The 22,413-nt window shown below is 30.4% G+C and overlaps 3 protein-coding genes across 4 annotated transcripts; 1 reads left to right on the top strand and 2 right to left on the bottom strand.

The window, feature by feature from the left end:
* Positions 1-3,791: 3,791 nt before the first annotated feature.
* LOC124929913 (GDSL esterase/lipase At1g09390-like) lies at positions 3,792-5,593 on the bottom strand. The gene is made up of 5 exons (XM_047470293.1): positions 5,350-5,593; positions 4,673-4,861; positions 4,430-4,587; positions 4,092-4,362; positions 3,792-4,024 (listed from the first exon to the last, which is right to left on the bottom strand). The coding sequence occupies exons 1-5, from the start codon at positions 5,591-5,593 to the stop codon at positions 3,792-3,794; spliced, it is 1,095 nt and encodes a 364-aa protein (XP_047326249.1).
* Positions 5,594-13,489: 7,896 nt separating this feature from the next.
* LOC124929031 (ADP-ribosylation factor-like) lies at positions 13,490-15,290 on the top strand. Of its 2 annotated transcripts, none has more exons than XM_047469288.1 (7): positions 13,490-13,651; positions 13,984-14,138; positions 14,224-14,294; positions 14,439-14,558; positions 14,644-14,762; positions 14,841-14,922; positions 15,065-15,290. In XM_047469288.1, exons 2-7 carry the CDS (start codon positions 13,991-13,993, stop codon positions 15,068-15,070), a joined length of 546 nt encoding a protein of 181 aa, XP_047325244.1. In that variant the 5' UTR covers positions 13,490-13,651; positions 13,984-13,990; the 3' UTR covers positions 15,071-15,290. The 2 variants fall into 2 exon arrangements, with proteins under 2 accessions (XP_047325244.1, XP_047325245.1); XM_047469289.1 differs by lacking the exon at positions 13,490-13,651 and adding an exon at positions 13,747-13,768.
* A 617-nt stretch (positions 15,291-15,907) lies between these two features.
* Positions 15,908-17,528, bottom strand: LOC124929030. The gene is made up of 4 exons (XM_047469287.1): positions 17,332-17,528; positions 16,469-17,097; positions 16,234-16,381; positions 15,908-16,150 (listed from the first exon to the last, which is right to left on the bottom strand). Exons 2-4 carry the CDS (start codon positions 16,938-16,940, stop codon positions 16,105-16,107), a joined length of 666 nt encoding a protein of 221 aa, XP_047325243.1. The 5' UTR covers positions 16,941-17,097; positions 17,332-17,528; the 3' UTR covers positions 15,908-16,104.
* Positions 17,529-22,413: the final 4,885 nt, after the last annotated feature.

Genomic DNA, 22,413 nt, shown 5'->3' with positions numbered 1-22,413 from the left:
TAATTCATTTAATAAATGGTTTTTATTATAAATTAATTGTTCTCATTCATATGTCTCTAACTTCTTAAAAATACTCACGTTTTACATCATAAATTTTATAATTAAATTCTGAAATAATTTAAATAAAATAAAAATGGTACAAATAAATAATTCATTATATTAAATTGACTTATAATGATAATTTTATCTATTAATTAATTTGGTGGATTGTTTTTGTTTTGTAGAAAAAAAAAATATGTAATGCATAACAAACAGGGTCAAGCATAAAAGGGCATCTAGACCCCAAAAGGCTCAAGACCTTGGATGGACTCAATCGCATCAGATCAGCACCCAGTCCTATGGGGTCAAGGCAACCACCCAAGGGCAAAAGAGTTAACAACTCTCAGATGCAGTAAACAAACTCCCAACGCTTGAGAGCGACCCCGTCCAAGGAGAACGATCGTGTATTTTTTGGACCATTCTCAGAAGTTGAAAAAGGGAAATGATCACAATCCCAAAACTCATGCATTAAATTAGGGACTAATGAACTTTATGTTGGAATTAAGTCCATTCTATTAATAAATGAAAATAAGATTGTAAATAAATAAAATCAAATAAAATTCACATAAATTCAAACGTGAATTAACGGTGAATTTAATCCAAATATAATTAAATATTAATTATTTAATTAATATTTAATACCTAATTAGAAAATTAAAACATAATGTTATGATAAACATTTAACTTTAATTGGCCTATTGGCTAATATATGGACTCTTCAATTGGCTAATATATTTTTACAAATAAACGTATAGGCTTATGTTAATTAGTTATGGACTAATTGAGAAATGAATTTTCTTAAAGTTTAGTAACTTGGTTCTTGAGTTTTTTAAAGTTTATAGTTGTTCTAAATATGCGATTAGTGTTGCTAGTAGATATATGGCAAACCCTTGTAAGGAACATTGGAAAGTAGTTCAGTGAATTTTCAGATACTTATGTGGTTCGACTGATGTTTGCTTACAGTTTGGGAAGAGTAGAGATAAAGTTGTCGGTTACGTTGATTCAGATTACGCTGGAGATCCTGATAAGAGAAGATCGTTGTCTGGTTATATTTTTTTTTGTTGGTGGTTGAGTTATTAGCTGGAAGGCTATGCTGCAGGGTACAACTGTTTTGTCTACAGAGACATAGTACATGGCGATTAAAAAGGTTTGCAAAGAAGCAATTTGGATAGCAATTTGGAAAAGGCTTGTTTGACGAACTTGGTGAAAATTTGAAGATTTCTACAATCTTTTGTGATAGTCAGAGTGCTATTTTTTTGTCGAAGGATCAGGTGTTTCATGATAGAACTAAGCACATTGATGTACGGTATCATTTTGTACGTGATGTTGTTGTCCGTGGTGATGTTGTTGTGAGCAAGGTGAGTACACACAATAATCCTGTTGATATGATGACTGAGTCACTTTCTATTACCAAGTTTGAACATTTTTTTTGAAATTAAAGGAGAACTAGCATGACACCCCACAACCATGATTCACCGCTTAAACTCAAAACGCTTCCAGCTATAATCGAACTCGTGACCTTTTAGTCTTTTAAGTCAAATTCTTACCACTGGACTACCTTAGTGGGGTATTATCAAATTTAAGCATTGCTTGAACTTGGTTGGTCTTCATTGCTGAGTTATGCCCTTAGGGATTTTGATGGAATATGTTTGATTTTGTGGTTTTGCTATCAAAGATTGAAATTCGTGTCAATGTGGAGATTGTTAGAGTTTGTGGCCTGAATTTTTGTTGGGTCAGCGGGCTTTGCCCGCATAGTATGGACCTGTAGACTTAATGGGTTCGACCCCTTTAACTTATATACCATATATATACATTGTATTTTAGGATTTGACAACACATATAGAATACAACCGTCTTTTCTCTTATCAGTTTTATGAAACATTATCTTCTGCCCGTAATTTTTCACCCGTAAAGGGTTTTTCACGTAATTCTTGGTGTTCCTTTTTCTTTTCACTTTTATTATCATTTATTGTGGTTAGATTATAACATGAACCAAATCATATTATCTAGTCTTCAATCTTCAGCAGTTTGAAACACTAAACCTTGTATTTTATTCTCTTGGTGGTATATATACCTCTATTATTATAGTTTCCTCTTTCTTGTCCATTGTTTCCATGCATTACTCTTCTTAGCTTAATAAAAGGGTCATTTAGTCTTGTCATAAATAAATGACTCAAGCATAAAAACGTAGACTCAAACTTGGATTTAAGCTTTGAAAGACAGTTGTCTGCATAAACGGTGATGGGAGTATTTGAAAAAAAAAATATAGTAGACTAAAAGAATATCGAGAAAATTTTAGATAAAACGAGTTAATAAATGTAAGTTTTACTATTTTTTAATAATTAGATAAATAAACCGTTAATTATAATGAAATTTAAAAAAAAAAAATTAGGAATAATGTTACGTAAAAAATAACTTTTTTTTTTTTTTTGTGGGTTTCCTACATGAATCCTTCTCTGTTTGTATGAGTTGTGCTTGACCTTCTAAATTTTATATATGGGTTTGAACTTTATACCATTTATATCCAAACTTGCTCTTATTATGGTCATTTGCATAAATTTAAGGTTTTTTTTATTTTATTTTTTATTTTTAAGAAAGTGTTTTTTTTTTTTGTGTTAAAGACTTAAAAGTTTATTAATATATAATAAAAAAATAATATTTTTTAATTAATTGAATGTTATGATAAAAAAAAAATCTGCATTCAAATTACATGTGTATTGCTTGTTGGGTTATGGATTATTTGTAAATAACTTATTTTTTGGTTAGGTTATTCCAAAAAAAAAAAACATCTGCCTTAGGTAAAATGGTTACGTTGAAAAAGTATTTTTTTCAAAATAAGGACGTTGTCAATTGTTATCGCATCATCAAAGTGACAACACAACAGACAACATGTTTTAAACAACGTCATTTCCTTACTACAACTAGTTTGACTTGATCATCCTTACAAATTCCAAAATTTTGACCAAGGTTAATTTCGTCATTTCACAATTATGTCAAGTTATATATTATATTAAGAACCATTATGGATAATGTGAAAATGGAGAATCTGAAAAGGGTTGAAGACGATGATCATCCATCTCCAATTAGGGCCGGCCTTGGGGTAAGCTCGGCAAGCCCTCGGGCTAGGTAGCCCACTCCTTAGAACAACCCATTTATTAAAAATATTAAGGTATTTAGTTAAATTTATTATAATTTTAAACATAAAAGGATGTAGTTTAGTGGTTAAGGATAAAAATATATAATTTTTATATGGTTATGTGTTCAAATCTCATCAAAAGTAATTTTTTTTATCAAAATTTTAAACTAGACTTAAGGCAACAAAAATATATAGATTTTTTTTATCGGGACTGGGGCAGACAAAAACTCGGGACCAGCTCTGTCTCCAATGGAGGAGAATGTAGAAAAATTCTTTACCATCATAAAGAATTACCACCAGCAGCAAGGGGTCTATGTAGGGCTTCCATGCTTTTTTACGGTTCAAATTTAACTACACCCGCTAAATTTTTAAAAGTTTTTAATATACTTTTATGTTTATTTATTTAATTATTAAAAAAATGATAAATTACCTTTATCTATTAGTTTTATTTAGAATTTTTTCCTAACTTTTTAAAAACCACCCAAACTTATTCCATGGGTCATTCCTGGGCGACAGGAAAAGGCCGCGATAAGAATCAGATGACAGCAAACAAGAGGATTAAGATACCTCCAGTGTCCAATTACAAAAAGAAATACAACCTTATTCATATATTTTCCTACTTACAAAAGAAATCAATCTTCAAATTAGGTGTAGAGTAATTTCCCGACAATACTTTGTTTGCAACTATCGAATTCGCGAATTCAGTATGGTGTGTTCCATCCCAGCTCACAAACTTCGACCCCATTTTACAAACATCATAACCGGAAGTAGAGCCACACCGCTTGTTTGGATTGAAGTTGTAAGGAGGGCCACCATTTCCACAACATGCCATAAGTGGTTTCTCGAATCCTATAAAACGTAACAAATTCATTGAGAAAAGAAAATAGACTTTATGTTAAAAAAAAATCAAACTCACCGTAAATAGAAGAACTTGCAATAAGGTCATACTTAATAGTGTATATATCAACATACACAATTTTGGCATCCTTCATTTGCGATCTAAGTTGTTTGCATAGATCATTTAATTGATTATTGAAAACATTCGCTGCTTTATTATGGGGCGATAAACATCCAAACTTGTCATAATCCCTTGAATTTGCCCGGTTTGATACTAACTGTTCGGGTAAACACCCCAATGGGCCAGTATTGTGAATCCAGAAGTTCCTTCCACCATGTGAATATATCATCTGCAATTCATGATTATTAATTACAACAAAATTCAATTACTGCAATTGAAATAATTTACTAACTAACCCATAAAGTATTTTTGATCTCATCTATGAAAGACGGGATCTTTTGAATAACTTGTGTATACGAAAGATAACTAAACGAGCCAGCCAGATCGTTCTGTCCGATGTCGAATGTATAAAGTGCATTATTGAAGTCTTTGACCGATAGCGAATATGGGATGCCTTGAAAAATATAAAGAACTCGAATTTTATAACAACGAGAGAAATGAAATTACGTTCAAGCAATTATTAAATCAAATAAAATCACCTCGTGTATTGGAGGCAATGGAGCGATTTTGAAAACGAATAAACTGAAAAGCTTGAACAGCCAAGTTGAAAAGGTTAGAACTTGGAAGAGTGGCTGAACCACTTACAGCAAAATTAGCACCATTTGCTACATTATTATCCCTTACTGTTTCCAGATATGGTGCCAAATAAGGTGTCTTTAGGCTTTCACCTAAAAGAATAAGGCTATGTTACTTCATTGTTCAATAAGTTGAGTTTATTGAAGATATATTGCATACCCTTCATTATATTTGTTTCCCTAATTACATATATAGACTGGAATTCAATGGAAAAAATAACAAACAAGAACATTTCTTTATACCAATTTTTAAATATCATGTTTTTAAATATATCTCATTTAAACTAATATTTTAGTTATAGTATTTATTTATTTTTAAATAAATAATTTATTATTTTTGTATGGTTAAAATTCAGATCCAGTTTCGCATATGAGTATTTCCAAATATGTGAAGATATCCTTACATACCCTTAAATTGATTACCTTACTGATCTAGCAATTAATTACATGAAAACATAAAAAATTGCATAAATAAAAATCAATTTATAAAGCATATATTACTACTCTTTCTTTCATATTATACACCTAAATAAAATGATGATATTTTCCATTAAAAATGTAGTAATATATGGAAAACTCACAAAGGAAATCGATAAGAAGGCGTCCATCGCATAACCTATAGGTTACACCATTGAAGAAATTACGGCCTAGAGGGAACCCAAAGATGAGGCCATGAGCAGCAGCAAATCCACCGGTATCGGAATTGGAATCGCCAAAGTTGAAAATAACTGGATTTCTTCCGCAATCTGAATGAACAAGAATGGGAAGGAATAGAGAAGAGATTATGACTAAAGAAGAGAAAGCTAGAAGAGAATGAAAGGACATTATTTCTATAGCTTAGTAAAATAGTCCAATTTGTTACATATGATTTATATACTTTCATTGAGAAATTGAGGGACTTTTATATAGAAAATTCACGACGTGAACCTTTTTTTTTTTTTTTTTTCTTATAATCAAATATTTCCACAAAAGGATTCAGATCTTGTTTAATGTCTCATTTGAAATTGGATTTTTTTTTTTTATTTCTTTGTAAAGTGTAAATCTTAATTTTCTTTCTTTATATAAAAAGTCCCTGCAATCTTAACTTTATTTTATGAAGGAGATTAATATAATATTAAAGAAGTAGGGCCTAAGATTTGGGTTTTTTTATTTTTTATTTTTATGATATTTGTTTCATGTTAAAAAAATTTAAATGGAATGAAACCAATTTTGCAACTCGAACTACTTATTGCGTTAATTTAGATTTTACTACATTAAGTCAAATTTAATATATATTATTAAATAAAATAATACGAATGATCTTAATAATAAACAAAATAAAATAAAAGAATTATTAATTATTTTTTAATTTATAAAGTTAACTATCTAGCATCTTACTGAAATACTTATTTTTAATTTTTAAATAATTTTAGTTGGGATATTATTATTATTAGAATCGAGTTAACTTTATAAAGTTATATATATATATATATATATATATATATATATATATATATAATTTATAATAATGAGTTTTTAGTGAAAAAGTGATATAGGTAAAATATTATTTGTATTTTAATATTAAAAATGTTATAAATAAAAAATAATTATATATATATATATATATATATAATAATGTTTAATTTCAATGTGTCAGAATTGTCGGGTCGAGATTTGTGATTAATTTTGGTATATATGTGAGAGTGAATGGGTATTTGAGTCGGGTCGTAAGTTTAGTCACCCATAAACTTAAAACGGTTAAAAGTAAAATTAAAAATACTATATGTTTCGAACTTAAAAAAACAAAAAAAAACAAAAAACAAGTACAATCATTAAACTAATAAGACTTTATATTTTAAATTTAAAACAAAATTTGATTAATTTGAATTATATAATAACAAAATTATATGTATTACCTCAAATAAGACTTAAAAATACTGGTTTATTATATATTAATTGTTTTTATTAATGTTTCTAAATTGTTTTTATATATTATTAGTGAAAAACTTCAGAGTTTATCCCTATGTTAATTGAAAATTTTGTTCCCACAATATCGAATATATTAATTGTTTTCATGAATGTTTCTAAATTGTTTTATATATTATTAGTGAAAAATTAAGAGTAAGTGATAAAAGATGTTGATTGAAAATTTTAATTCCACAATGTCAAATTTATTATTTATGTTAATTTGTTTAAAAGTAAATACAATTTAATTAGTATAGGACATTTTTATTCCTCCCAATTTTAAAAAAAAATGTATGATTTGTATTTAGTAATCAAATCAATGAAACTATTCATTTTCCCATTCTCTCAAGTAAAAAAAAATCAGTACCAAGCAACCATGTTAAATTTATTAATTATGTTAATTTAAAAAAATACAATTTATATAAACCATTTTTGTTTTACTATTATTTCTTTACCAAGACTTTCACATCTAGCAGTTTCAAGTAAAGAGAAAGAATTTTGACTAATTTTATAATTGTATTTAATAGCTTTTTTATTTTATGTTATGTTTATCAAATAAATTATAATTATATCTTAAGCCAACAATTCTCTAACATCAAGTAATCTGGTGAATGATATATTTTATTTTATTTTATTTTGATATCTCCAAAACTACATTTTAATTTGGTGAGTGATATATTTTATTTTATTTTTATATCTCCAAAATTACATTTTAATTTTAAAATATAACTCACTTAAATCTAATCTGATGTGTTTTAAGTAAAAATCAAACAATTTACTAATTCTTTAATAGAGAAGTGAATATAGTTTAAGGTTTCTTCAATGTTTTGAGAGTTTACATTTTCATATTTTATTTTACTCTAAAAAATATAAAATAATCTTATATGTATATTATATATAAAGTTCTACAAATTTCAAATCCGAGAGAGAGAAAATTTTTGGAGATACGATCGGCACGGTTGACACATCATAATCGACGACACGATTAGCACGGTTGACACAACACAATTGACGACACGATCGACACGAACTGCACGATCGTCACTAACGACACGATTCACAAAGTAAGTGTCGATAACCCTAAATCTCTCAGAATTTCGTTGGTAGCTTTTTCTGGATGCTTATTTCCTGATTGCGACGTCGGTGTGTTCTCTAATTTTTGGTGTTCTCGGAGGTTGCCTTTTGAAACGGTTTTGTCGCTAAATCTTTAGCGTTTCTGAATTGTCCTATTTCTGTATTTATTCTATTTTATTATTTGTTCTCTTCTTCAACAATGGAGAAAAAGAAGAGTAATAAAGCTAAGGAAGTCAAAGAGTTTGTTATGGAATGTCTCAAGGAGATTGTTGAAGAAGTCATTCAAGAAAAACATGACAAAAGTAAAGGAAAATCAAATGTTGTGGAAAATTCTAAAAAAGATAATGTAGGAAAACAAGGGAAGAAGACTTCTGAAGAAATTAATGTAGGAAAGCAAGGAAAGAATGAAGGAGTCTGGAAGGTTAGTTACAATGAAAAAACCAATTTGTTTGGCCTCAAAAACCAAATCACCAAGCTTTTGATGCATTCTAAAAAATGAGAGATTATTCTTAATAAAGAGAAAGTCCAGGATATAACAATTCAACTCAATATTCATTATCTTTAGGACTAGAATTTGCTGAAGAATGAAGAATATAAATAGATAGTAAACTGTCCAGTGGCTATAATGAGGGAGTTGATGAAGACCCCTAAATCGAAGACTTATACTATCAGGAGCAACTATACCTGGAAAGTAAATGAGGTATGGAATAAAAATGCAGGAAAGAAAGTTGAAGACCATGCCTACAAAGGGAAAATCTTCTTGGAGGATGTTAAAACAAAAGTGGAAATACTTAATTTTCCTTTTGAATTTACACTTCCCAATGAAGTAGAAGAAAATTGCATAAAAGAATGAGAAAATGTGGTGGTGGAGAATTATATTAGAAAAAATAGAGTACATTCTCAATCACTAAAGAAACTTTAATGAAACAGTGGAAGGAAAATGGGATGGAGAAGATCTTTGCAAATATTCATGATCTCTACTTTCTTCAATTCAAAAATGGGTCGAATTTGGATGACATTCTGAATAATGGGCATACATATATTTGATCCAACTGTATGAAGTTGAAAAGATGGTCCGAAGATTTGAACATGTTAAGTAAACCTAAGGAGACAACACAAATATGGTTCAAACTTTGGAATATCCCTGCACACATGTACAAAGCATAAGTCATTAGTCATTTTGTAGGGTTATTGAGAAAACTATTATACATAGACCCAATAACATAAGGAGGAGAACATTATCATTTGCTAGAATTAGCATAGAGGTGAATCCTCATATCACATTGCCGAATAATATGACCGTGGTCGACAGAAAAAGAAAATCTAATGTCATGGGAATCACTTAATGGAGACCGGACAGGTGTGCATTCTGCAATACTTTCCAGCATGCCAGCACGAAATATGCTCAAGCTATGGAAGATGAGTAGAAAATACTGAAAGACCAAGAAACAAAAAATCAGGAAAAAGAAACAGGAGAGTCTAAAAGCAAAGAGCAAAATGTGGAGAAAGAAGTAGAAATCAATGAAGACTCTGAAAATGAAGAAAATATATTAAGAGGGTTTTTATTGAAGAAGAGAATAAAGGTAGCAATGAAACAGAGAATGAAGAAGATAAAGTAGGTTGATTCTCAAACAAGTCAAGCTGTAATACAGAAAACCATAGAGGAGGATATTCAGAATAATCAAGTTGAAGTAGATGTTATCAAGGTTGTTATAGAGGATTCATAGATGAAGCCGAAGGAAACAAATACAAGAATCTTGAGACTGATCTAGAAATTCAAGTGGAGAACAATAAGGTGAAGTGCCTGAAAATTCTGGAAAATAATTATTTCTATCAAATCAGAACGGGTTCATATAAAGAAAGAAATCAAAATGAGAATATGCAGTATTCATCAAACTTTCAGTTCATCCCCCTTTCATTGCAAGAGGAAGAGGAAGAGAAAGGACTAGGGGAAGAGAAAAATAATATATTGATACAACAGGTTGGTATGAAAATAAAAATCCTGATTGGGATAATTAGAATTTGATACAGTTTATAATCTTTGTTTGTAATCTTTGTTTGTATGTTTGATTGCTACTAATCATTTTTTTAGGGTCGTTTAATTGTCATCCTTAAATCATAGCTAAGGTTTGTCTAGTTTTGATCCTTGACCCTCCCACTTTTGAGATTTTAATGAAATATTTTTAACGTTTTCCAAAATATATAAAAATTATTAAATTACTAATAGTTATCCTAATCAACCTATTCTTATTAAAATAAATTTTAACAATATTAATGTTAACATAATCATGTTTTTAAATAATTATATTTTGAAAAGAGAACTATAAAGAAAATTATAAAAAGAATATTATAAGTCAATTGTCTCAATTTAATTATTAATTTATATTTTATAGCACAAATTAATATATAAATAATTTTTAAAAATAATTGTTTTTAAATATTCCATCTTTTAAAATAATAATAATATATATCAAATAAATATAGTTTAAAATTTTATCTTAATTTTTAAATTTAATCGTTTTAAATTTTGTAAACAAGTAAACCCACACATTAATAAATTTACTCTGAGAAAAAGATATTATTGTAAAGTTATATAATAAAAACTAAAATTATATAGATGTAATGTTACCAATTTATGTTGGTTTCAAAATATTAAGTCATATTATAACTTTTAAATTTAACATTTTAAATTTTATTATATATGTAATAATTTTATATTATAGCATTTTGTCGCTGCATCTTAGATTTCAAGTCAGTTGCCACGATAAAACAAATCAAGTGAAATTCATGATAAAAGTTTGGGATGATAACGTGTACTTAACTCGTCGAGTAGTAAAATATTCATTCATGAACTTGATTTTTATTTTACTTCTCGACCCGAACCCAATTGGGTAACCTCCTATCCTATTATATATATTTCCCATCTCCGAACTCGATTGAGTAACTTCCTAATCTTTCCCATCTCGACCCCAATTTAAAATATTCGACCTCAACCATCGAGTATCCACGGTGGGAAAATTGGACGAAATGACCCTAAAGATGGGGGCATTTACCTCCGTGGTCACCATATAATTAAAATTGATCTGGTGACCACTTTATTTTTTTTAGACGAAATTACCCTTTTCGCGTAACGGGAAGGGACTTCGCGAAACGCGAAGTGAATTAGGTTAATATAAATACTTAAAATTTCCATTTCCTTCATTTTGTTTCTCTCTCTTCTCTTTCTTCTCTCTTCTTTCTCTGTTCTTGTTCGTCGGCGGCGGCGAAAACTTCGGCGACGGCGACTACGACTATTCCCCATTAAATTACAAAGATAAGAAAACCTTAACCTGAATCGATGTTTATAATACAGATTTATGTTCTTATTTCCATATTTTCATTTCAAACCCTAACCCTAACCCAAATCGATTTATGTTCATGTTTCCAGTATCTCCATCTGAAAACCCTAAATCAATTTATGTTTTTATTGTCTATTATCTTCATTTCAAACGATTTATGTTGTTCTTAATCAAACTCTAACTCTAAATCAATTAAATATGTTCATATTGGTTTATATTGGTTCATATTGGTTCATATTTGTTCATATTGGTTCATATTGATTCACATTGGTTCATTTTTTTGTTCATCTTATTGTTCATATGGGTTCTGTTTCGCGAAGTGCTTCTCGTTACGTGAAGGGCTTCTCGTTACGCGAAGGGCTTCTCGTTTCGCGAAGTGCTTCTCGTTACGCGAAGGGCTTCTCGTTTCGCGAAGGGCATACTACATAAGCACTACGAATAGGCACTACGAATACTAAAGGGCTGATCGTCATGCAGACCGATAATACTACATACACCCTTGGTGCTTTCATTTGAATTCTTAGTTTTAAATTGTTAAACAAACAAAAGAATTGGAATTGTACCTCTCCCAAACACAGTTAGTGTTTTTTTAATCTGAATTTCAGTTTGTGCATTTTGATATGAATGATTCTGATGTTCACCACATCATGTGTAGGGAAAAATCCCGTGAAAAGGGAAGAGATAGAGAGGGTGATAGGGAGAAATCTCGTGAGCGATCTTATGAGAAGCCAAAGGATCGTGATGAACCGGATGATGAAGTGGAGGGATTGTATGAACATGAATGTCGTCGACGAGGACAAAGAAAATCAGACAATCATAATAATGGGCGTGGTGGTGCGCAATATGAACAACTAGAACAAATTGACAATATGAACAACTAGAACAAATTGATGAGGACAAAGAAAATATTAGGTGAATGATTAGGTGAATGAGAACAATTCTTCATTTCCATAATAGACTACCACTAATATCCAAAGAAAAGATATATCTTATTTGTTCAAATAATAACTAGACTGGTCCTCCATTTTTTGTTTTTTTATAGCTTTATATATGATAACTCTCTAGTCTAGTTTGAAACTTCTTGGTGAGTATGAATGATAAAAACATTACATTTTGGTGAGTTTTGTCTTAAATTTCTATCCCAAATTATAAATAACAAAAATATGTTTATCATTTGATTTCTTTAGGTGACAGGATGAAAGTACAATATTACATTAATAATTAGAAAAACTTTATATATATCTCATTAAAAAAATAAAACAGACAAAAGAAATGAAGCTTCATTTTAATTAGAGAATTTGAGGAAATGAAGCTTATTTTAATGTCCATTAGGATTAGGTTTAATAATGCAAATTGGATTAAAGTCCCTTAATATGAATGGAAGTTTATCCAAGTCCAATCTCAATTTCTCTATGTCTCCCCCCCTTTCAAAATGCAATTCTATAAATAAACCCTTTAACATATAATTATAGAACACCTAAATGAAAACAACTCAATTGTATTGACTATTGAGAAAATCCTTCATCTATAACGTCGACACTTAGCCGGTTTCCGTCTTGCTGTAAATACTTCTTCACTGAATCCAGACCCATATGACGAAACACGAAGCCTTTCGCGAAACGAGAAGCACTTCGCGTAACGAGAAACCCTTCGTGAAACGAGAAGCCCTTCGCGTAACGAGAAGTTATTCGTGAAACGAGAAGCCCTTCGCGAAACAGAACCCATATGATCTGCAAATATCATCATCGACATAAGAACAATAAGATGAACAAAAAAATGAACCAATATGAATCAATATGAACCAGTATGAACAAATATGAACCAATATGAACAGATTTAATTGATTTAGGGTTTTCAGATGGAGATGCTGGAAACATGAACATAAATCGATTTGGGTTAGAGTTAAGGTTTGAAATGAAGGTATGGAAATAAGAACACAAATCTGTATTATAAACATTGATTCAGGTTAAGGTCTTCTTATCTTTGTAGATTCATGGGGCATAATCGTAGTCGCCGTCGCCAAAGTTTTCGCCGACGAACAAGAATAGAGAGAGAAGAAAGAGAAGAGAGAGAAACGAAATGAAGAAAATGAAAAAACTTGAGTATATATCAATACTGTTTCACTTCGCGAAACGCGAACTCTCTTCGCGTTACGCGAAAAAGGTAATTTTGTCCAAAAAAAATAAAGTGGTCACCAGATCAAATTTAATTATCAGTGACCACGGACGCAAATGACCCTATCTTAAGGGTCATTTACTCCAATTTCCCCACGGTGTCGTACCTATTATTATCTCTACTTAGAGTTATGCATTATTAAATTTTTATATATATAGTGATAAACAAATCATAAATTGAAAAAGAAATGAGCAATTTTATGCTTGAACTAGGAATCGAACGCGCGATCTGACGACGCAATCTCTCAGCGGAGTTTGAACGCTATATATATATATATATAATTCGCATTCTTATCTCCTGACGAATAGTTCAGTTTTTCACACCTTCCTTAGTTTGCATTCTCTCACACCAGGTATTGAAGAAACTCTTTCAATCTCTATTTAATAATATATTCACATGTATATGCAAATCGCTTCCATGTTTTGAATTGGATCCAACTAGATATATATATTATCGATCCATTTCACTGGTAAATGATCTCTTTGTTTTTTCACTCAGATCTAATAAACTCAGATCTTTGCTTTCTATCATTTATCCGATTAAACCTTTGTAAAGTTTGGATTTTGATGCGAAATTGAAATGTTTCCCTGTGTTTGCTGTATCTGATATGATAAAGGATCAAAACCCTAGTAAAGGATATGAGAAAATAAGAGATCTTTGATCAAATGTATTGATTTCTTGCAGTGTAGAGATGGGGTTATCTTTTACCAAGCTTTTCAGTCGTCTGTTTGCAAAGAAAGAGATGCGTATTTTGATGGTAGGTCTCGATGCTGCTGGTAAGACTACCATTCTTTACAAGCTCAAGCTGGGTGAGATTGTTACCACTATTCCTACTATTGGTGAGTACTCTTTTTCATCTCTTTTTTGTTAGCTTTTGATTGTAATTGGAGTCCTTATGCTGTTTGTAAATTGGACTCAAATTAGGGTTCAATGTGGAAACTGTTGAGTACAAGAATATTAGCTTTACTGTCTGGGATGTTGGAGGTCAGGATAAGGTTCGTGTTTGAAAATACTTATTGTTTATGTATCTCGATTTGTTTCTATACCCATTTGGAAACACTTTTTGGATCTGAATCTGGATCTAGAAATTGGATATCTTGTGATAGTAATATAAAGATTGCAAACTCAATGGTTTTCAGATCAGACCATTATGGAGACACTACTTTCAGAATACGCAAGGGCTTATATTTGTTGTTGACAGTAACGATCGCGATCGTGTGGGTGAAGCAAGGGACGAGCTGCACAGAATGTTGAATGAGGTAAAAGGAAAATAATTTTGTGGATTAGTAGTAAAGTAACATTATTATTCTCACAGAAATTGAAAATTGGAAAATGGAATTGAAGGATGAGTTGAGGGATGCTGTATTGCTTGTATTTGCTAACAAACAAGATCTTCCAAATGCTATGAATGCTGCTGAGATAACCGATAAGCTTGGCCTTCATTCTCTCCGACAGCGTCATTGGTAACTAACCATAATTTTAATCGCAACATTAACATTCGAAAACACAAAATTAACGGTCAATATATAAAACTGTTACAGGTATATTCAGAGCACATGTGCCACTTCTGGTGAAGGGCTCTATGAGGGACTGGATTGGCTCTCAAACAATATTGCAAGCAAGGTTAGCTCAATTTTTTGTTTGTTTTGGGAATTCTTTCCACTCGAGCTAAGAATAGTAAAGTTACATCTGTGTTGATCATGTTACTATCTTCATTTCGAAACATCATGTATGTATTTTTCATCCGGGTTATCCATCCTTGCAGGGGTAAAGAAAGAACGGCATTGGGGGTGTTGTTCAAAACCGGTGATCCTGATGATTTCGTTTTATGGTTCGAAACTTCTTAATATTTGTAGACATTATTATTATTGTTGTTTTTTTTTTTTTTTTTGTATAAACCTTAATTATATTCTTTTGGTATCTGATCTTGAAGACACAAAGCTTAGAGGCCAGATAAACACATAAATCTGATATATCTGTTTTTAAGTGTTAAATTATTTTATAATCATTGCAATAGAGATTTGAAGGTAGTATAATTTCCCAAATGAGCAACATGATGTACTTAGATTAAGAAACGGTAACTGCCATTGAATGGAAAATGTCTAAATTACCCTAGCCAATACCTTAAAATGTTAATTTTGTTCCAAAAATCAATAAATTTAATTTTAAAAAAATAAATACTTTTTACTAAGGTTTTGGACCGAAATAAAAAAAAAATATATCATGTTAGGATTATGTTTTTTTTCAGTCGAAATTAGGTCGATTTGGGTTGACATTAAATGACACAAAGTAGATCTAATAATCCATTTATAAGTTTTTTGTTTTTTTGTGTTATTATTCACCCACTCATATTTTTATAAATTTTTTCCGAAAAATAAAACCTACCCAAATTGTCTTCTACATAAATTTCATCTAACTCAATTTTACTTTTCATTCTAAATACAATTATTTATAAATAAATTAACATATGCAAATAAAAAATCATATTTAACAACTAAAATATTTGAAGTGCCTTAAATCTGAGCAAATCAATTAGAGAAGTTAATATGACTAATATGACTTAAAGAGATCAAATGTTTTAAAATCTTATTAATTTCCTATAATTAAAAAAACAAATAAAAATCCGTGTTAATAAACAAAGAAACCCTACAAGAATTTTAGTACAAAGAGATGGAAAAGATGAGAACATAGCCATTATTATCGTATCTACTAATAGTAGTTTAATTAAGGCTATGTTGGACACCACCAGAATATATACAAAAAAACAAAAAAAGTCAACCTCAAAATGCACAAAAAAATATCTTCCTATCCAGGAGATGCTGAATCTGAACCAGAAGCCTGCTCCATAGTGCTGCACAAACACAAACACAAACACAAACAACAAATTGTTAAACCAAAAAACAAAAATGGTACAAGAGAAATTTAAAAACTCACTATGGAGAACTCGAATCGGGACCATTGCCTATGTTTCGTGATGGGTCATGGAAAAACTGAACTGATATCAAACTGTCAGTAGCCGCCATTGATGGCTCTGGAGAGCCTTGAAAGATCACATGATGAGATCCCACTTTAGAATTCAAACCTGCAAATACAAAAACAAGCTCATATGGTTAAAGCATGTTCAAACTCAGATGCAGCTTCAAATGGGTCCTCAAAATAAGTAAAATACCTTGAAATATAACAATAAGAAAGAAGAGAATTGTGATGATGAACGCAGAAATGCTACTCCTAGATGGCGTAGACGATAAATACGACGATGATTTGATTTCCTTCATCTTCCTCAAGGCTTTCATACGTTCAACTCTTGCCCGTTTCTTCATAGCAAGTTGTGAGATTTCCTTTATTAACTTCACATCAGATGCATCAAGTTCAGGACCTTTAGGAGGCCGAGGTGGTTTACAACAAGCCTTCTTCTTGTTATTGTTATAAGATCTTTTGCTTATCTCATTCTCGTTTGTTTGGACCAATTGTTGTTCTTGAATAATCCTTTCTTCTCTTGTTGAATTAACATTTCCATCGTTACAAAACAAATTTCTCAATATATTGTTATGACTAAACAACAAAGGCCTATCTTCCTCATTATTTGTCTGACCAGTTTCAAGATCAATAGATGGTTTGTCTGTAGAATTTGTACTGTCCATTTGAATAATCCTCTTCTTAAACTCAACTACTATCAGAAATTTTCATTAGAATCCAACAACAAAATTGATAGATCCCCTTCCCCAGATTCAAATTAAACAACAGAAGAAACCCTAGAAAAGCTTATTCTGTATGGATCACAAAGCCTGCTCAAATGTTCTGTATCACAATAATAATAAAAGAGAACAAACAAACAAACAACAAATTAGTCAAAGTCCTTCCCTTTATGAACTTATGCGTAGAGATGAAATTAGAATCCTAAATCGCGGCGACAATTGACATAGAGAGAAAAACCCTAATAAGGAAATGGGATGAAGTTCATTTCTTGGAAAAAGGGGAAAAAAATACGATGTCGATGTCGAAGCGCGGTAAGGTATGAATGCGATTACATACCTAGGATAATCGGACGACGACGGACGGACGGACGGGCGGCCGTGAGGTAGAGAGAGAAGGGATGAACCGATTAAGGTGATTTGGATAATTTTAGGAAAGATTAGTAAGTATCGGCGATGATGATCGCGTAAGACCCCCAAATTTAGTGCAGGGTTGACTCCATTCTCTCTCTATCTTCCCCGTGGCTTTACGAGAACTCCGATGGAATAAAAAAACATGTTATAATAATAGAATCATATTTTATATATACATATTAGATTTTCAAAGATAATTTAAATTAGATACTAAATATATATAAATAATAATACTTAACTACTTTCAAAGACAAACAAGCCCTAAGGGCAACGGACCGGGTTTGTTTGGAATCTTCGGTAGCGACTCGGTCAACAAGGGTCTTCAGCCTCTAGACATCTACAAATCTGACCAGATATATTTTGTTTCGTTTTTCGTTTGATCCAATAGACAAAAAAAAAAAAAAAAAAGCATAGAACAGTCTCATGTCATCTTAAAAATTCAAATCTTAGTGCTTTTAAGAAAATTTTGAAATTGAACTAGACTTCATCAAATTTCTCTAGATTGATTTATAAATGTTATCCCTTAGTTTAGCGGTTTTAACTTAAACATCTTATAATGTAATACTGTAAAATGAAGAAGGTGGTAAGAAATCTCTTATTTCACGTGTTCACGAATAGGCTACAAGTAGCCGTTTTGTTCTATCATTCCATGAATTCGTACCTACCATACTGCTGGATCCTGTATATGATCTTGTGCCCTTGGTAAGAGAACTTTTTCTTTTTTTAATCGAAAACACTTCCTAACATTGGAGTTTGATCTCTCAGTAGTTCATTTTTAAAGGCATAATCTTTGTGACAAGCCGAAGACGGAAGAGCATGCAACAAGAGCAAGTGGACCAAACAAAAAGAGATTTTTCGGTCAAATGCATTGATTTAATTAAGAATGTGGAAACATCTCTCTGGTCAAGTGGCTCTGCTAGAGAGGATCTTGAGATTTTTTGTACGGGGTTCCTTTGAGCTTTCGCTCTTACTCTATCAGTCGTGTTTTTAACTTTATCTCTGAGCTGGATTCTGTTAACTCGCGTTCTCGTCCACTTTAAGATTAAGTCAAAGCAATAGCGTTTTCCTTCATCTTTCTATAGGAAAACAAGAACCTCCCAGCAAACCTCTATGATCTCTAGTGGGCTTCACATATACACTATCCTTCCTGACATTAACCTTTCTACTCTTAAGCCCACTGCTCAACCAAAGGCCAAAGGCTTTGGTCTTTCCATCCACCTTAATAAGATAAGATAAGGTCCCAAAAGGTGAAATCTCGGTAAGCTTGATGACGACTTCCGTTTTGTGAGAGTAGACGTGCTGATGAAGAACGAATTTAAAGGTGGGCATGCGCACGAGAGGATTCTCGCTTTTGTATATAGAAGAATGGATTGGCAAACCACTCAAACAAAGCCCTTAAGTTCTGGCTTCATTTTATCGACCTGGAATTTAAGATTTGCTTATGAGGAAGAAAGCGAGAGCTGGCTTAGGGGCGAAGCGGTCAATCATATGCTTTTTGAAGTCAAGGTCTTTTATTTGTCATTCTTTGGGGGCTCGTAAAAAATGGAATGACAATTGTGAGCTGAACTCTACTGCTTCACTGTTAGCGAGAGGTGAGACTACACCTATGCAACAATAGAAAGAAAAGTCAATCAACCCCAATGTTACTTTGTGTAAGTAGTTGCTACTCTTTTTCTTCCTATTGTTGGGGTTAATGGTATTTGCTGTCTAGAAACTGCAGGAGTTTCGGTTGACTTTGAAGGCAAAAGAGCTAACTCGACCATCCTTTCGGAAGAGGGACGATGTAACTGAGTCGACTAAAAATTTCAAAAGCGAATATCTAAAAACAGATTGAAGAGTGTCGTGGAAAGCTATTTCCACACGGGCACATAAGAAGAAGAGGGATCGATCAATCTCTTCATCTTTTCCTTTTTTGGGTTCTGGAGGGATCTAAGATAACTAGAAGATTCCATGTTCAGGCTTCTAACGTGAGTAAGAAAATCTTAAAGTTTCATTTGCCAGTAAGTGTAGGAGCTAATAAGCTAACAATTCTATAACTATCATTTTTTATAGAAAGTTACTTAATAGCGAGCATAAAAGGGTTGAGTACTTTTCGTTGAGGATTATGTGCCCAATTGAAGAGAAAGGTATACAGGAATAGCTTTCGGTCTAGTGAGTCTATCTTTCCTTCCAGTCAATCTAAGATTCAATGGAAGTATAAGTATTTATGGATTTCTTTTGTCTTTTATTCCGTCTTAATTAAGATCACTTAAAAGCTATTATGATGTTTATTTGGTTGCTTTTCTTAAACAACTCGATTTTTTATTAATTAATTATTCAAATTAAAATTAAGGATTTTTTCGATTTAAGGTGAATGAATCAAATTCACCTTAATAGAAAATTGTTAAATAGTCTAAAAATCAATTCTCAATCACCAAATTACAGGATAACATGGTGTATAATAACCCAATAACTTAGTTGTGTATAAATTTAAATTTGTTTATAACTTGAGTTACAAAGTGAGTGGAAACTTACCGTTGTAAACAATTTACAACTCCTATAATGTTGTTAATTATTTTGTGTGAATTAAAATAGCATATAATCCCTTCTTTTGAGTTTTCTAAAATAAACATAAGTTTTGAAGTTTAATCTTTAATGTAGGATTTTTTTGATAAAAGCTTTTGTCTTCTCCCTTTTTTTTTTTTTTTTTTTTTTTTTTTTTTTTTTTTTTTTTTTTTGTCTTTTATGCAAAAACAAATATAAATTATATTAGTTACTAAATATTTATTTTATTTAGTCTATTTGTTTAATTATATATTTGTTTGCATTTTATTTTATTTTAAAATATTTTGGATTTTAATTATTTTGAAAATTAGTTGATAGAATACAATTTCCAAATTAATTAATTGTTTTATATCCCGATGAGCCTACATTAAAATTTTCAAATATTCAATTTTGTTAGTTCAAAATTATTTGAAGATTATAAATTGGGTATGTAAAAATGAGAGTATTCAACAATAAAACTGTCCCGTGAGATTTTTCAAAGTCACCACCTTGACGGAGATTTAGAGAATCGACTGTTTCAGTCAAGTGTATAGTTGATTTCTTGGATAATCTTCAAAGAGGATAATGTGTAGACATTGGTTGAAGAGTTAATATTTGTTGTCATTTATTTTTGATGATTTTATTTCTCTTTATAGTCATGTTTGTGTTGGTGCTATGTTTTTCTTTTATCTTTTTTTCTTTGTCAACTTTGTCGTTTTGCTAAACCGACTTTTTTAAATGAAATAAAATTATTTAAAAAAATAATAACTTAATTTTAAAGTGTTCATACTTCACACTTAAAACTACTATCGTTTGAATCTATATAGTGTAAATTTAACCGTGGGTATCATAAAAGTTTAAATGACATGTTGTTGAACTGAACTGTGTTTAAGCTGAACTAGAAAATCCGCGGTCCAAAATTCTTAATCTGAAACCTTCTGATTTGATGTGTTTTGCTTCATAAATTAGTTTGTATTTGAGTCAACTTAGGCATTAACTTATTAATTTTTTTTATAATGTTCTTTTAAATGATTGAGGACAAAAAAAAAATTAAAACTTAAATTGTGTTTTATAAATTAAATAACCTATTTATAATATTATATTTAATTAATGTCTTTTTAATGATATAAGTTAAATAATTATTTTTGTTTTGAATCTTCATTTGAGTGTAAATAAATATAGATAACATATGGGTCAATATATATATACTGATTAACCTAAGATTAAAAAAAACTTAAATATTATATATATATATAAACTGAATTCAAACAATTATAGATGTTCTAATATTTAAAGTGTTTAAATTTTATATTTGAGACCAACAATGATAATGGTATATGTGAGTGTGAATTTGGTTGAGACGAGGATAATACTTATAAGTTTAAAAGCAATTTTAAACCCTACTACCTTGTATTTCAAGTCATTTAAGATTTACATTCTTATTATTTTTTTATAATTAAGCTTTTTTAAATGTTCGAGAATAAAGTTTTTTATGGTCTAAATTATGTTTTATGAATTAAATAATACATCATTTAATATAGATACATTATAAATATAATCTAAATGTACTTTTAGTGGTGAAGGTTGAATATCCATCTTTATTTTGAATATTCATTTTAGTGTAAATGAATAAAGATAAAATATTGGTCAATATAAAAGTTAACTAGTAAGTCAAAAGCTTAAATATAAAATATATATACATACATAAGATTATAAATTTAATTCAACAATCACAAATGATCTAATGATTAAAGTGTTCAATTTTATATTTGAGACAAATTTTTTTAATGAGTATCATAAAATTTAAATGACAATAATAGTTGTACATGTGAGTGTGAGTTCAAATCTTATTAGCATGAATTTAAAATTATTAAAATAGCAATGATAGAAGTATATGTGAGTAGTGTGATGATAAAACTTGTAGGTTTTCCAAAATTGCAAGAACTGAATAAAAAAAATAAGTGTGGTTCGTAACTCGTAATTGGTCTGAGCCACATGTCTACCATTCGCTCGAATGCTCTAGCGGTAGGAGACGAGTGATTTTAATGTTAGGCTCAACTCGAATACATTTTTGAAAAAATGCTTTAGTCGATTACTTTGCTAAGTTTAATGGCTTACCTTCCTCTTGAATCTCGTAAAATGAAGTAAGAAAACGAATCTCTCGGGAGTCGTTTCATCTTAAATTGAGATGAGGAACCGAAATAGAACTTATCAATAGTTATACATACTTTTGACACTTTTTAAAAATCGTCACTTAATTTATTTCTCGAGAAACCAAGAAAGAAAAATTTTAGAAATTATTTTTGGGCTCGTGTGGGAAAGGACATCGGCACTATGGTCAACACGCCCGTCCAAATTGATAGTCTCTATTCCAAAACAAATTTAGCATTTTTTTATTTTATCATGACATGTTACACAATCTTTAAAAAATTTAAATCTGAAATCTAATCTCGTTTCTTTTTAAAGGATTCTACTTATGTACTAA

This window comes from Impatiens glandulifera, chromosome 3, assembly GCF_907164915.1.
Source record: "Impatiens glandulifera chromosome 3, dImpGla2.1, whole genome shotgun sequence".
Taxonomy (NCBI): domain Eukaryota; kingdom Viridiplantae; phylum Streptophyta; class Magnoliopsida; order Ericales; family Balsaminaceae; genus Impatiens; species Impatiens glandulifera.
Note: the sequence above shows the minus strand (reverse complement) of the source record. Positions and strands in the feature narration are given on the sequence as shown.

Bases quoted from the DNA above. Each gene is read 5' to 3' on its own strand.
- LOC124929913 (XM_047470293.1), bottom strand. From the start codon at position 5,593: ATGTCCTTTCATTCTCTTCTAGCTTTCTCTTCTTTAGTCATAATCTCT. The intron at 4,363-4,429 runs GTTAGTTAGTAA...CATGAATTGCAG, and splicing joins AGATCAAAAATACTTTATGG to ATGATATATTCACATGGTGG. The intron at 4,025-4,091 runs GTGAGTTTGATT...TACGTTTTATAG, and splicing joins TGCAAGTTCTTCTATTTACG to GATTCGAGAAACCACTTATG.
- LOC124929031 (XM_047469288.1), top strand. From the start codon at position 13,991: ATGGGGTTATCTTTTACCAAGCTTTTCAGTCGTCTGTTTGCAAAGAAA. The intron at 14,139-14,223 runs GTGAGTACTCTT...GACTCAAATTAG, and splicing joins TACCACTATTCCTACTATTG to GGTTCAATGTGGAAACTGTT. The intron at 14,763-14,840 runs GTAACTAACCAT...AAACTGTTACAG, and splicing joins TCTCTCCGACAGCGTCATTG to GTATATTCAGAGCACATGTG.
- LOC124929030 (XM_047469287.1), bottom strand. From the start codon at position 16,940: ATGGACAGTACAAATTCTACAGACAAACCATCTATTGATCTTGAAACT. The intron at 16,382-16,468 runs GTATTTTACTTA...TTGTATTTGCAG, and splicing joins TCTTATTGTTATATTTCAAG to GTTTGAATTCTAAAGTGGGA. The intron at 16,151-16,233 runs GTGAGTTTTTAA...GTGTTTGTGCAG, and splicing joins CCCGATTCGAGTTCTCCATA to CACTATGGAGCAGGCTTCTG.